The following is a 15905-nucleotide window of genomic DNA, read 5'->3' as shown; positions in this document are numbered from 1 at the left end:
GTGGGGTGGTCCTGCAGTGCTGCAGACCCCCCTCTGTTGGTTCAGCTGTGGCCCTGCTGCATTGGCTCTGGTGCCCCCTCACGGCACACCCTGCCCCCACAAATGGAGCGAGGGCTGAAGGAAAGGCCCCGAAGGAATCTGTCAGCTCCTGCGGGGGCCCCAGCCCAGGTAGTGGCTCCCTGGGCTGCAGCGTGGGAGCCCTCCCCGGTGCTGTGACGCTGCCCAGGGCCGTGCCTGCAATTCTTTTTTGTCTTCAATAGTTTTCAAACCTGCAACTTCTCAGCCAAAAGTTTGGGGTGTTGAGGGGCGGGGCTGGAAACCCTCAGGAAACACTGCCCCTTTTCTTCTCACCTGTCTGCTCCCACCACTCAAGCCTGGGAGCTGAACCTGGCCCCGGGTTCAAAGGGTTTGGCCTCCCACCAAGCCTGCTGGGCAGTTACCCCTGTTGTGGTAACGGAGGCCCTGGCAGGGCGAGGCTCGGCTCTCACGAGGGTGTGGCTACCTCACTCATGCTGAGTGCAGTGGAAACAGGGACCATGAACCCTACTGAGGATCTGGACCCTGGTGTCTCCCAGCCCAGAAGTACCTTGCAGTTTTCCCCTCCCCTGCTCTGGGTCAGCTCCTGCAGGGTGCTGCTCGTAGGTGCTGCGGGTGGCTGCCCAGGAGTCTTGGCTCCAACTCGCTGCAGCCTGGGGCCAAAGAGCTGAACTCGCTCCTGGCAGTGATGGGAGTTGCAGGGGCAGAGCTGGCTGATGGCTCTGGCTGTGGGAGCTGGTGGTGCCTCCTGGCTGCAGTGGGAGCAGGGCTCAAGATACCGGTAGCACCGTTTCTGCCATGGTGCAGGTCCTGCCCAGCAGGGCCAGAGCTCCCCCCACTCTGTTGTCCCCCAGCCCTTGTGCATGCAAGGGTTGAAGTAGGACTGCAGCTGGAGAGGGTAGGGCCCTGGGGCAGCTGGAGCTCAGAGGCATCTCCCTGGGAGTGGGCAGTTCATGGGCACGGTGCTGGTGGGGCCCACCCTGGCTGCTGCTGCTCAAGGCACGTTACCCCAGGGTGCTGACTGCAGGTGGGCTGCAGCGCAAAGGCCACAGGGCTGAAGGACACAAGCGGGCTGGAGAGTGGAAGCCAGCCCCTCTGGCCAGGCTGGGGGGGACTCCTGGAGCCAGCCTGGCCCCTGCTGCCCCATGGCTGCAGTGTCAGTGTGCAGGCCTTGGCCCCCCCGCCGGTGCTGGAGGGTGGAGGTGAGCAGCATAGGAGCTAGGCTGGGGTGGGAGGGGGCACAGGAGCACCTGTCATAGCCCTGGGGCCAGGAGCAGGGGGTCAGGCACCCTGTGGCGGAGCTGCAGGGGCCAGGAGCTTGGAGAGGGAAACCTCAGTGGGGCGCTGGGGTGCAGCTGAAGTGGGGTAAGCGGTTGTGGCCGAGGCTCCCACCCAGCCTGGGGCTTGCCTGTGTGGCCCTCCTCCCCAGCCGTTTCCTGTCCTCCAGGGCAGTTGTTCCAGGCCAGTGTGGCCACAGCAGGCAGGGGCCGGCCCTGTGCCTGCAACGGGCCCGGGGGGGGTGTAGCCTGGGTCCCAGGGCCTGGAGGGGAACGTGGCAATAGCAGGGTGCTGAGCAGCAGAGGGAGGGTTAAAGCTGCCCAGTGGGGGTGGCTCCCAGGCATCAGCATCCAGCTCCAGGTGGGGCCTTTTGGGGGGGTGCCAGGGTCGGTTTAGCCACTTCTCAGCTTGCCTGGGGACCTTGAACATGCAGGTTAACAGACTGGCTCGAGAAGTCCCACGTGGGGCAGGGGGTTGTGTGAGTCCTGGCAGGGGCAGCTCATCCTCCTGGCTACAGGCCCAGTAAGTGCCCCATCCCCACCTGCCCCTGGCATTGTGAGCCTCTGCTGGCACCTGGCTGCAGGCCCCAGTCCTGGCAGTCTGGCTACACTGCTGTGGAAGCCCAGGGTTCGTTCAGGCTACACATAATCTGCCCTTCTGTCCACAGGTTGCACTAACCCTGTTTAGCCACGTCTCAGCTTGCGTGGGCACAAGTGAATGTGCAGGTCAGTGAACTGGGCTGGGAAAGCCCTTACATAGCCTGCCCCCCCCGGATAGCTGTAAGGCAGCGTGCCAACAGGCCCTGCAGACATCGGCCCTTGTGCAGGGACCCCTGTGGTGCCACCAGGTTTAACTTAGCTGGAGAAGCGCAGCGCCACGCCGGGGGGGTTACAGATATTACAGGCTCTTCTGCGGCACCTCTGGGTGCCAGCTACCGCCCGGCTTTCTGCACCGGCTCTGCCTTTGTCCCGCTCGCCTTGCGGATGCACACGGCTGTGCGTGGCTTGGTTCTGCCCTTGCCCACCTGTGTCACGCGCCTTTCCCAGCCCTGGTGCTTTGCTTGCAGGGCGGGTACAGGCAGCGCAAGCTGGGGCCTGAGGTGCTACCTGAAAATGCCCCAAACTGCTCCCCCTGCCCACCTGCAAAGGAGCCAATGGTGGCAGCTACTGAGCTAAGGAGACTTTTCCACTTGCCCCCAGTCTGCCAGTGCCCAGCCGCCCCTGCCAGGGCAGCAGAGCATTCCCTTTGCACTGGGGGGCTGCCTGTTGTGCAGGGCACAGCAGTGTGTAGCTGGGCCTTGCCCTGCTAGGGTGGGAACACAGTGGTTGGCGCCCGCCATGCCTGGCAGGTCCTGCCTGGACGTGGTTTAGAGCAGAGAAGGTGACTAAGCTGGGCTGACAAGAGGCAGGGAACTGGGGGGGGGGGGGGCTGCTGGGCTGGGACACCCCCCCCCCCCCCCCGACACCTGTGCACAGGCAGACATGCAAGCGGGTGGGCCCCAGCAGACAGGCTGTCCTGGCCCCCCCCTCCCCCCCCCGGGTCAGGCTTCTAAGAGGGCCTGTTCTTAGCCAGCCAGGCCTGCAACCTGGTCGAGGGGCACACGGCTCCTGGCCCAGCACAGGGGGTTCTCAGGCCTGGCAGGCACAGGCCAAATATGACATATGTCGGTTTTGGGGTGGGCGGGGGCAGCTGGTCTCAGCGCCCGCGGTTATTGGGGGCGAAGGCGGACGCCTTGGCCAGCAGTTGTCTGGGAACTCGATGGGCATTTGCTGGCCAGGCAGCATCAGGGACATCTGGCTCCCCTGAGCTTGCACCCCCCCCGGACATGGCCTCGGGGAGGGAGGCGGCGGGGGGGGCAGCATGCCCCATAGGCTGGTTTGCTGTCACTTCTTACTGTATCAGCTGGGGCAGAGTGGGGCCATGTGGCGCCTCCCTGGGCCAGGCTGATGGGAGCACAAGGGTCCCAGCCGCTGACCCCTCTTCTGCCGCATCAGCTGCAGCCGCCCGTGCAAGGCTGGCCCATGCTGAGCACTGAATGGCGCCGGCCCCAGCCCCAGAGCACGGTGGACCGGGCGCGACCCAGGAGAGCTGCAGCCAAAGTGCTCCTGGCTGAAGGACCCAAACGCCAGGTGCCCAGCCTGGGGAGTTGGCTAAACTAGCTGCGCCGGGGATGCCGAGGCCTGGCTGAAGAGGCCTTTCCAGTCACACCTATCAGAGGCTGCTAACTGGCTCGGCTTGTCAGTGTGGTGAGTATAACCCTGGTGCCAGGCGGCTGTCATGGCTGCTGCTGTGCTTAGAGCTGGCTGGGACCCAGCTTGCACCAAGCTGTGAGGTGTCTCCCAGCTCTTACCTGGCCATTAACCCATCCATTAACGAGCCTGTTAGCCCCAGGACCCAAGCAGGTGAGGGGCTTTTCTCGTTGGGCCCAGAACAGCATCACACACCAGTTGTACGGTGCTGTTGGAGGCCTGTTCCTGCGTTAGCAGACAGGGTAACTATGAGTCTGTGTCAATGCTCTGGCCCTGCGGTACTAGTCTCGCTTGGCACTACTCCTTTGAAAGCCTGAAAGGATTGTGCTTGTTGCCTTGCCCTGATCAGTCCGTCAGGTGGGAATAGGTGTGGCCCAGCAGGCGTGAGTTGAATGGAGGAACAGAGGTTTGCCAGTAATTGCTCAGTACCCCCACCCCCGGTGAACCCTTCTTGGCTACTTGGTGATGGGGTGGTGTGAGACGTACTGCGTAGCTAATCCCCGCTGGAGCAGGCTGCTGTATGGTGGAGACAGGCACTGGGACAGCCACAGTCTGCTGGGGATCAGGGTCTTCACGGGGACACAGCTAAGTTAACCACACCCGAAAGGCAGCCGAGCACAGCCCTGGCCCGGCAAAGGCAGGCTGCTGGGATTCCTTGGAGGGCAGTTGCTGAAGGAAGAGCCCTTTGCAGCTATGTAGCAAGGCCAGCCGAGACTTGGCTGGGCGGGACAGGCACCCGGCAACTGCTCAGCCTTTTCTCCAGCTGCGCCTTGCGCCACGGCAATGGGGAAACACAGGTGTCAACAGCAGCCAGGAGCCACCAGAGCAGAGCCCCGACCGCTGGCCAGTCGGATGGTTTACAGCAAAGGGAGCGAGCCGGGGCGGAGGGGTCACACCCCGAGGATTTCGCTCTCAGGAGCAGCAGGCTCAGTAACGCCTCCCCAGGTCAGGGTGGGGGTGTCTGCGCCAGGCCCGGCGCCAGCTGGGGCAGAGTACGGCACTGTGCCTAGCTGGACATGGGAGGAACGGCTGCCAGATGTGGCGAGCGAGGCACCTGGTGTCAGCGGAAAGGGAGGGAAGGAGGCAGTTTGGCTCTAACGCGTGCCCCATTTAGCTGGCGTGGCAGCCAGAGAGCGCGCAGGGCCACGGGACGGGCATGCATGGGCAGGAGGGGGGCAAGTGGGAGCCATTTTCCTTCCCAGGCGGGCTCTGGACTGGCAGGAACTCCACTGCCAGCTCAGCTCCTGGGAGTGGCCCATTCTGAGCCCAGCCAGCCACCTCCACGGCCATCTCGAGTCACCCTTTCCAGCAGAGGTTCCTGCCAGGAGCTGCCCCAGCACCTCTGCTCCCAGCCGCATGGGCTTGACTTTTCCAGCTCTCACTGCTTTGTGTTTTCAGACCTTTGCTAATTGAGGCTCCCAGAGCTTGCATGTAAGATGGCTGGAAGTTTTAGCCAGGAAATGAGGTTTCTAACCTCCGGAGAGGGTCGTCCAGGACCAGCTGCCCAGCGGGAGTAGTGGGTCAAACAAACTATTTATGTGGGCTGAGGTTGCAGCTTGAGAAGTTTGTGGCTGGAATGCGACGAGGGGTTGGTGCAACAGCAGGACATCAAACTCAGTGGCCCAGCAGGCCCAGGCTAGTGCTGTGGTCCTATGCCCTGCAGCAGAGGTTGCCAATGCCCATATCAGGAATTTTGCGATTATGTTTTCCTTAAAGCCTCAGGCCTGGCGTAGTGAACATCACTAGAGTTGAAGCAGGATCTGGCACTAAAAGAGGGTCAAAATAACTTAACTCAGGCAAATCAGATGTCTTCAAGTTAGCAGAGCCTGATGAAGTCCAGCTCAGAATACTCCAGGAAATGGCTGACGAGAATTCAAAGGGGACGAGAGAAATTTCTGAGGGCTGGGAGAAGGCAAAGGTCGTATCACTCTGTAGAAAGCGGAATAAGAACAACGCACAGAATTGTAGACCTTACCTTAACTTTGGTACCCAGAAAGACAAAGGAGCAGCTACTTGATGTGCAAGCACCTAGGGGTGCTGGTAACAGTCCATGTGGGCTTGTCAAGAACAAATCAGGACAAGCCAACCTAATATCCTTCTTTGCCATGATAACGAGACCTGTGCTGCCGCAGGCAGGGAGCCCTCCTGAGGGTCTCACTGCGCCCCAGGACATTGGTGGCCCACGGTACCATGGTGGGCCAGATCCAGCCTGCAGGCCATATTCTGCCCACCCTTGGGCTAGCTGGACTACAGCCAAACCACCTGAGTCAAGCCTGCTTTCCGATTGGCTGGAACCAGAGGTCGGGGGCAGACTCCAGTTGACAAAACCCCAAAATCCCAAGCTGGCCAAGAAGCAAAGAGGAGGCAGCTCAGCCAGAGCGGGGCGGAGTTTCTGCCCGTTGTTGGCAGAAGTGGCACCCTGGCTCAGCGCTGGGCGCACCAGCAGGTCGGTCGGCAGAGCCGCACTGCTCAGACGGGAGGCTTTGCCAGGGCTTGCTGGCACACGTCTGCAACATGGGCTCAGCTACGTGGGACGCAGCCTAGCGCAGGCCTCTTGGAACGCCATGCAGGTGGTGTCTCGCCTCTGTTTGCCAGACGCTGGGAATGGGCGATGGGGAGGGATTGCTCCACGAACGCCTGCTCTGGTCATCTCTCTGCGGGAAAGGCATTGGCCACCGTTGTCAGACAGGGTCCAGGGCTAGAAGGACTTTGGGTCTGACCCAGCATCGCTGGGCTTATGGGCTAGTGTTTTGCTAGTTGACCCAATTGCTGGGTCCTGCAACTTCCACGCAAGCTGGGTCTGGGCAAGTCTAGCCACTGCTTCTAGCTCTGGGCTTCCAGGACAAAGTTCTGAGTCTGGCTTTGGGATGGGGGAGCCGTTCCCCTGCTGCCCCACACCCTGAGCCCAGTGCCTCTGACCTCTCAGGGCTCCAGTCACATGGGGCTTCAGGTTTAACCCGTTCAGAGACAATGTGGCAGGCAAGCACAGAGCCCAGGCTTAGCCAGGGTCGTCTTCAACAACAGTCGCGTTCTGTTTAAAAGCTACACGGCTTCACAAAATAAAAAAGGGTGGAGCCATCCTCTCCACTGAGCTGATTTCAGCCCTTCTAGTCCCGGGGTCTCAGAGGCTCTGGCTGTCCCGCTTCCTCTCTCACACACATCTGGCTTACGGATGGTGATTGTTGGCAGCCTGGCTCCAGAGCAGCCCCCTGCTTATGCAGTTGTGCCTTTTGCCCTCTGCACAGGCTGAGAAGCCGCAGATGCACCAGCCAACCATAATACCGCCCCCCCCCCCCCCCGTTTCCTGGGACATCACTGCAGATAGCTCCCCAATGCTCTGTGATGGCCCTTCAGCAAGGTGTCCCACACCTGCGCTGGGAAGAGCATCTGCCTGGCTGCCATACATCAGAGCCTTTTTCAGGCTCTCTTCAAACGTACTACGGCATTGGCCGGAAGGCCTGAGATTCAGTGTCCTAGTGGTGGGCCACAACCAGCGCTCCCAAGCGGCAAGGGATGGGGGGAGTCAGGGAATCCCTCCTAAGGGGACAAGTTGTGCATCCGTTGTCCAATGTCCAGACTGGGAAACCCGAAAAGTGTGTGGCTTGCCCAGGGCTAGAATTCGGGTGTGACCGAGCACCTGCTGAGGCAGCAGGAAGACAGTGTCTCCCCAAAGGAAGCCATGGGGATATAGCCCCAGGCGAGGGCTGGACGATTTAAAGCCCAAAGCCTGGGTAGGGCTGGAGAGAGAGAGGCCACCAGAAGGGCACTGCGGTAGGCCCCATTGGTCTGTGTACCCCGGAAGGGATCTGTTCTGGTTAACATGCCGACAGTATGTGGCTTAGCCCCAGAGCTCCGTCACTGAGAAAGCTGCCAGAGAACCCCAGAAAGGGGTCCCCAGAACAAAGAATGCAAACACCCAGCAAGAGGCAGGTGTGGCCCCTGTTACAGGCACCATCTGATATTTCCTGGGGGTTGGGGAGACAATCTTGACCTTGACTCCAGGGGCTAGTTGGGCAGCTAAACACTCTGATTTTTTTGCGGATACAGTAAAAACCATGTTATCCGGCCTTCAGATAACCAGCATTCTCCATTGACAGGCAACTGCTCTGTTGGCAGAGCAGGGATGGTGGCCATGGGGCCAGCTTGGGCCAGCTGGTGGCCTCTGGCGGTGGCTGCAGGGTTAAGGGCCAGTGGTGACAGCAGCAGGGCCCAGGGATGGCTTTCCAGTGGGGCTACTGGCCCATCTCCTATAACTGACTCATTTGATTATCTGCACACACACCGCTTCTTGAGGTATCACAGCTAGTGTAAGGAAAGCGACGAGTCCTGGAGCATCCGAGAGACTAATGGATTTATTCGGGCACACGGCCCCGGCTTCCTTCAGAGCTAATTCAGAACCTTTGTTTCATGTGCATAGTTGGGTTTGGTTTTGTCACTGCCCACACGCCTGCCCCCTTAACCCCAACTGCTTTCTCCCACGCGTCGGTCCCCCGGAGCGCCTGCCGGGGCGGGGACGGGCTTGCAGGGTTAGCTTCATTTAATCACAAGCCTTTGGTTATCTTCTCCTCTGTGTACAAACAATCGCCCCCCCCGACCGCCACAGCTCTCCTCACCTTCCACACTCAGGCTCTGGCTCCTGGACACTATTTGTTTCCCGTGGGCGCTCAAGCCGACCATGCGCTGTGTGAAGAAAAACTCCCACTGGTTAGTTTTAATCCTGCTGACCCTGAATTCCATTTGGTGACCCCCAGTTCTTATGTTATGGGAACAGCAAACAGCTTTTCCTTACTCACTGCTTCCACACCAGTCGCGATTGTCCAGACCTCTCTCATATCCCCCTCAGTCTCCTCTTTCCTAAGCTGGTTTTCCCCAGCAACAGAATGCAGATAATGATCCTGTCCTCTTTTGTAAAGCGCCTTCCCGATCTGGTGAGCAGCAGTACAGGGAGCTGCCCGCCAGGCTTGGCTTCCAAAGGTGCCCACTTGGTCTCCTGCTGCCCATACAAAACCCAGACACCAAACTCACCTCTCTGCCCGCTCGGTGGCTACTCACACTCTTCCACTGGTTCCCATCTGCTGTTAAATCCAACAGAGCGTCTCTGGGCTCCAGCCCCTGTGTCACTGCCCCCCCCGGGCTCTCTCACTGTGTCTCCGTGGAGACAAACACAGCACCTAGGAGACACGCAAGCAACCAGAGAGCAAATTCAGACCAGCTGCAAGAAAACGCCTTCCCAATCAGCGTGTCTTCAGCCTGGGGACCCCGTGCCTGGATCTTGATGAGGCCAAGCGCTTAGTAAAGTGCAAGGCCGGCGCCCATTAGCATCTCACAGCCTGGCTCAGTCTGTCTCTCCACACACTCACCAGCTTGGCCATGGGCCCCTCTTCTCCTAACACAGCTGGGGCTGGGCAGAATCATCTCTCTGCTGGTAGCTCTGGGTCTCTCTGAGATACTCCCTGATTTAGGGCGCTTAGCTGAGTGTGGCTGTGAGAGTGGGGGGGGTTCTGCCATCTGGCTATTCTACACTCAGGGCCACAGCTGTCCAGAGCCTCCAGTTGCTTAGAGATTGTGCTGGGCTCTGCTCAGCCAGATGGCTCATCCTGTGTCTCCGCATGCTGCGCACCCTTCCCACACATGCTGGTGTCTGCTGGACAATAGCCCCTGGAGACCCCATCCCAGCTCAGGCCCACCATGCTAGGTCAGTCAACTCACTGCATTACTTGCCCTGAACAGTTTAGAACCCATATGGGGGTGGGCAGAGAGCCAGAGGGGGATGAACTGGTCCAAGGGCTCCCAGCAGATCAGGGGCAGGGGTGGGGCTTGAACTCAGGTCTCCTCAGCCCAAGGCTATTACGTTATCAACTAGATAGCGCTGCCCCCAGCCTGCTCTGCAGGGAATCAGCTTTCCATTTCCTTGTCCGGGCCCTGAGTGTCGTTTAAATGCAGCTCACAAGGGACCATGTAGCTGCTTTCTGGGCGCTGCTCACACTGCCCACGGCAGGGGTCATGTTCCACTTGCCGTCACCACAGAGTCCCACAGGAGGGTCCCCTGCTGCATGCGCTCTCCAACTTCCTGTCACCCAGCTTGCAACAGGGTTGGGGAAGGTTGCCTCCATCCTGTGTCACAGTCAGCCCTGCCATTGGTGTGGGGTGACATTCGCACCAAACCTTGTCTCCATTTCTGCACCCACAAGTCATGTCATTTCAAAGCCAACATCTGGATGCTCTTAACCAATGGGCACCAACCTTTTTACGAACCAGATCACTTTTTAAATGTAAATGCAATCCAGGATCTACCTCAAACCCAAAGTGTTGTGTATTGGGTTGTTCTAGTGCTAGATCTGATTGTTGTTATAGTAACTGAGTTAGATCATGAAGGGGTTAGCCCAGCAACACAGTTCTGAAAGGGTCAGCTACAAGGACTTACCAGCACCATGGTGCATAGCTCTGAAGATGCTCAGAACCCAAACAAATTTGCTTTACTCTGTATAAAATTTTGACATGGGGAAAGCTCCTAAGATTAATTCTCTCTATCAGTGAAAGAGATATAGGCACAGAGGCTGCCCCCACCCCTCATCCCTGGAGTAGTTATTTACACTGGGCTTGGTAATAAACAAAAGGTTTTTTTTTAATTAAGTAAAAAAAGTAGGATTAAAATGATTGCAAATGGAAACAGGCAGATCAAAGTATGTTATCAAGGCAAAATAAACAAAACACACCAATTAAGCCTAATAGAGAAGTTGTCATAAAACATATTCCTTCCCCTAGTTCTTAGCTCAGATGCAATTCTTCACAAGCCAGCGTAGAGCTTTTTTCACCTTTGAGCTAACAGTTCCTTGCATCCTCAGAGTTCTTTGTTTTCAGGTTTTTCCCAAGTATCCTCTTAGGGTAGAGAAGTCATTTTAATGACCATTTGAAGACAATGTTAATGATTTCCTATTCCTTAAATAGAATTTCCCAGGAACCCTTTAATTAACTCTTCCCTATCCCATGGGAAAATACCATTTTTGAGGTGGGGTCCAGCACCAGGAACCTTGGTCATCTAAGAACATAAGAATGTAAGAATGGTCACGTTGGGTCAGATCAAAGGTCCATCTAGCCCAATGTCCTGTCTTACGCCACATGCCAATGAATATCTTTTCCTTATTTACTTTTTCCACATCAGTCATGATTTTATATAGGTAGTCCGTTGTGTCCGACGATGACATAAAAATGTGCAAAGAACCTGTGTGGGAGAATGTTTAAAGTGGAAAAGCCGTTGCACAGGGGCAGTTCCACTCTCTCGACCTCAGAAACCTGGTTCTACTGGTACAAAAAGTCGTCACGGCTGGGACTTCCTAGGCTGCAGTGGATGGCCATGCCATCTTTGGCGCCTTGTCATGCCCTTTGCTCTCCACAGAGTGTTGCCGAACCGCCTTCCTGGTCGTTGGATCTTGCTGTTGATCTCATCTGCCCAGTCCGCTTGGGCTGACTTTGCATGCTGGGATAGGCAATTCCCTATCTCACTGCAGGTGTCAGACCAGCCGGCTACCCTCACCTGGTTTAGCCTGCCTGTTGAAGTGGTTTATCAGGGTGTGGCAGCTGCAGGCTACAGCTTTTTGGAGCCGCAGGTGAGAGCTGAGTGCCAGGTGGGGACCAAAGGTGCATAAACTGCCCCAAAGAGACACGACAAGTCCCCACGCCAGAGGTGCTACCCCTACCTAGACACCCCATACACCCCTGATTTTATCGACCTCTCTCATATTCCCACGTAGTCTCCTTTTTTTCTAAGATGAAAAGTCCCAGTCTTTTAAATCTTTTTTCATACGGCACCCATTCCAAATCTGTAATAATTTTTATTGCCCTTTTCTGAACCTTTTTCAATGCCAAGATATCTTTTTGATTTGCGGTGACCACATCTGTATGCAGTATTCAACATGGGCATACTACAGATTCACAAAGATACAGGAAGATATTTTCTGCCTTATTCTCTATCCCATTTTTTATGATTCCTAACCTTGTGTTTGCTTTTCTGACTGCTGTTGCCCATTGAGTGGATGTTCTCAGAGAACTATCCACCATGAATCTTTCTCAATGCTCTCTCTCTTGAATGCTAACAGCTACTTTAGTCCCGACCATTTCACACATACAGCTGGGATTATGGTTTGCAACATGCATTACTTTGGACCAAAGACTGGGGGCATATGGATTTGGGATTCTGGACCATGCCTTGTCTCCATCCGGCCTCACCCCGAGAACTATAATTAAACTGAATAATTTAAAATCTGAATAATTTAAAATCTGCCTCTTGTGCTTTGGTCAGCCAGTGAGGTGATCTAAGAAATTAATATACATTAAAAATAAAGCATGCAGTCCTTGGAGTTTCATATAATGCTGATGTGAACTAGTTCTCCCCCTCATGGTCAAAGGAAGCCTTCAGAGGATAGTGACGTGCCGTTGGACTCCGAGCGCTCTGCCTTTACGTGTGCGTGCAAAGCTTGCAGGCATTTTGGCTTCAGTGTTGTTGCAGTCAGTTCCCAAGGAGGTGCACACACTGTTCTCTCCTGCGGATTGTATGTTGGGTCTTGTTATGTGGTTTTCTCTGCTCTAAGCTGTCATTTTTGGACTCGGATATGGAAATACAACTTATATATAGCCCCTGCAGGGCAGTTTTGGCATCCTATATCTGACTGCTCTCCCTGTCCTCCTTCTCTCTCCTGCAGGTTCTTCATGAACATGAAGCGGAAGGTATTACTCAGTGTCTCCTTGGCTCTGCTGATTTACCTGTACAGTTATGACACTGTCAGGTAAGATCCACTCTGAACCCTGGGCTACCAATGCTCACAACACCTGCTGAGCCCTTCTCTGTGGTGTGGTTTGTCCCACACAGACTCAGGCTTCTCTTCACAGCGTCATTGTTGGTGGCTGTGGGACAGGTCCTCTTCTGCAAACCAATCTTGGCAATGGGCTCCTTGCACCCAAACCACCGAGCTGGAGTCTGTGGCCACATGATGTTGTTCCTGCTGCCCAACTGAATGAATAAAATGCTGGGAACCGAAGAGTAAGGAAGAGTGAGCTCTCTAGTTCATGCGCGGACCTCCATCCACGGAGGGTCACTGGATGAGGAGCCAATGCTCACGTACCTGTGTAAGCGCAGCCCCATTCACAGAGCGTGGCTAGTCCAGCACAGGACCAGGCCTCGCTTGGTCAGCTCTTTGGTATAGGAGCAAATGCCCATAAGTGCGCTATTTGCAGAACTCCCCCAGTTCCCATGGTCACCGTGGGCAGATGAGGCCATGGGGATTCTGGATATGTCCTGAGAATTAGGGGCATAATGCCAGAGGAAGGTAGAATGACTGTCCTCTGTTGTCACTACTTTGCATCTGCTGGCGACACCCGGGAACAGAGGCAGGTCTCTGGATATCCCTCATCTGGTGTTCAGCAGAGCTCTGTAGTACGCCTCACTTAGCACTGCAGGTACCTGGAAGGTTTTATCCCCATGGGAGTCTATCCATTACCCCAGGATGCTCTTTTCCATCATCCTGGCATGGATTCACACAGCTCCTTCAACATCTGGTAGGAAACCACTTTCACTTCCTCTTTGTCCTCCTGGTTACATCAGAACATAGGATTTCCCATCCTGGTCAGACCACTGGATCATCTCATCTGCTGTCCAACTTCTCCCCTACCACATCAAACCCTTGTCCTTTGAGCCTGGTTCTCGTATCGCACTTCCCAAATGGGTCAGGTCAGATTATTGGGCCCAGATCCTCACAGTTCTTTTGGCTCCTGTTTTCCACTGGAATCCCTTTGAGACTCTGGGTGTTGGTCCAGCCAGACCAATATCCTGTCTCAACCTGGTGCTGGTACTGTGGGTCACATCCCGTAATGCACCTGTCTGAATTTTGCTGTGCTCCAAGGGTGAAAAAATTCTGCCTGAGCCCCCCAGACAGTAGCATGATGCAGGAGGGTTTAAGTTCTGCCGGTCACACTCACTGGCTTAGTTTTTCTTTCTGTCTTTCTTTACTTCAGCTTCTAACATGGGCAGTATCTTGAGTGGAACTGAGCCAACTCAGGCATAGTCAGAGCCGGATGGCCTTCTGCTCGGTGACCAAGCCCGAGTGCACTCCTGTCCCGCTGCGTGAAAGCTACAGCACCTCTGCTTCCCCACACTCGTCTTTCTTTGTTTCTCCTCCAGCTCTGCAAAGCCAGAGCCCAAACAGTTCGAGGCTCTCTGGCCTGTCAGCCTCTATGGCCCAGCAATGCTGGGCAGGGGAAGAGGCGTATGTTCAAAACCCACCTCTGTGGAGCTGGGCCAAACTTTTAATCCAAACTTTTCGTTTTCAGCAAAAAATGCAGCTTCCTCCCTCACCCACCTTACCCACAGTGGTGTCTGCGGCCCAGCTTGTTCCACTCAGAAAACACCTAGAACAAATTCCGTGAACTTTTTGACTTCTTCCATTCAAAATGACTCTTCTGTTTGAAAACATCCTTTGCTTTCGTTCACAAAGCCAGGGGCCAAGCGGGTTTGCGCTGGCCTAAAGCCAAACAAGATGGCCGGTTCCACCTGAAACAAATATTTTTTGACTTCTGGATTCAACAGACATTTCACTGTAAGGTTGACCTGAAATAAAATTCTCCTCCAGTTTCTGGACCTTGCCAGTGACCCTGTTCTTCCCGCTCTGCCCCAAGTGATGCTGCAAAACTAGGCCCCATCCCATGACACTTGAGGCCCCAGGTTTGCAATTCCCACCCGCTGTTGACAAGCTGCCTCTGGTGCAGGCCAAGGCGGGACGTGCTCACCTGCACGCTATGGGGTGCTCCCACCGTCTGGGAGGGGACGTTTGATCCCGAGGTCTTGCAGCAGGAGTACAGGCGCCAGAATCTCGCTGTCGGCCTGACCGTGTTCACTGTGGGAAGGTGAGAGGCTGTGGACAGTGACCTGCCCAGGAGCATGGCCTGGCTGCGGGGGGGCCGGTAGTGAGCTGTGGCACCTTCTATCCCCAGCTGGTCACTGGGAGCTGAGTGAGGGCTGGTGGGGCTCAGTCCAGGTTCCATTGAACCCAGCTGCCTGGCACTGACTGGCCACCGTTGCCAGCTTCAAGGCTGAAAGGGCCCCAGTGAGGGGAGTGCTGCCTGGCCCGAGGCATGTGCCCTGCAGCCCTGGGATGGCCGCCTGGATGAGAAGAGCTTACACCAGCTGTGCTAGGCTAGGTGCCCGTGGCAGCAGAGGGCACAAGGGGCCTGCCCCCCTCCACGCACACAGACTTGTGCCCCTGGCTGGCCTCAGTGGTGGACAAGGGGCAGAGCTGGCTTGGTGCAGAGTCTCTGCAGAGTCAGGCCCCGGCACAGCCTGAGGGAACCAGACAGGCCCAGGTGATGTGAGGAGCCTGCGCAAAGCCCATGCTGATTAGAAGCCCCCTCTGTGTACGGCGCAGCCCTTGCACCCTCCCCAGAGCCACCGAGACCACAGTAGGCCCTGCCCTAAATACAGAGCCACCCGAGCCACGCACACCCCAGAGCCGAGACGGGCTCGCCGGGGTCCCCCAGTGGGTCTGGCAGAGCCAGGCCGGCACCCGAGCCCTCACTCCTTCTCCTGTTCCTGAGCCATCCTGCTTCCCCAGGCAGTCCCAGCCCGCAGCCTGGCCCCCTAACCTTCTGCCACCTTTTGTGCAGGTACCTGGACGAGTACCTGACACGTTTCCTGGAGACGGCTGAGGAGCCCTTCCTGGTGGGCTGGGGGGTGATCTACACACAGAGGCCCGAGGCAATGCCGCGGCTCCGCCTGGCCCCAGGGCAGTACCTGCAGTCCCAGAGGGCGGAGAAGCAAGAGCGATGGCAGGACACCTCCATGATGAGGATGCTCTGGCTGAGCCACGCCCTGGAGGCCACCGTCTGCAGGGAGGTGCAGTGTGTCTTCTGCCTGGACATGGACCAGTTCTTTGTGGGAGCCTTTGGGCCAGAGGTGCTGGCGGAGTCGGTTGGCCTGCTCCATTCCTACTTCGCCCGCTGGCCCTGCTCCTCCTTCTCCTATGAGAGGGACCCCCCGGTCAGCCACGTTCCCGGGCCCCGGCGAGAGGGCCTTCTACTACCACGCGGCTGTGTTCGGGGGGGGCCTGCCTCTGGGTGCACAGCCTGCCGGAGAGCTGCTTCCGGGCCGTGCTGCAGGACAAGAGGAAGGGGCTGGAGGCCCACTGGCATGATGAGAGCCACCTCAACACGTCCATCTGGCTGCACAAGCTGGCCACGGTCCTGTCTCCAGAATAGTGCTGGGCCGGGGCCCTCCGGTGGTGGTCACACAGCCGTGTCACCAGACTGGTGTGGGCCAAGAAGCAGTACAGCACCGTGCGCCAGGCAGCGCAGTGA

The 15905-nt window shown here is 56.8% G+C and overlaps 1 protein-coding gene across 1 annotated transcript; it reads left to right on the top strand.

Moving 5' to 3' along the window:
* The first annotated feature begins 8238 nt into the window (after positions 1-8238).
* On the top strand, positions 8239-15905 carry A3GALT2 (alpha 1,3-galactosyltransferase 2). Its single transcript, XM_075017961.1, is given in 7 exon segments — positions 8239-8267; positions 12263-12346; positions 13017-13115; positions 14322-14459; positions 15216-15582; positions 15584-15646; positions 15648-15905. Coding segments are annotated over 7 exon segments (1038 nt in total).

Source organism: Carettochelys insculpta, chromosome 23 (assembly GCF_033958435.1).
Source record: "Carettochelys insculpta isolate YL-2023 chromosome 23, ASM3395843v1, whole genome shotgun sequence".
NCBI lineage: Eukaryota > Metazoa > Chordata > Testudines > Carettochelyidae > Carettochelys > Carettochelys insculpta.
Note: the sequence above shows the minus strand (reverse complement) of the source record. Positions and strands in the feature narration are given on the sequence as shown.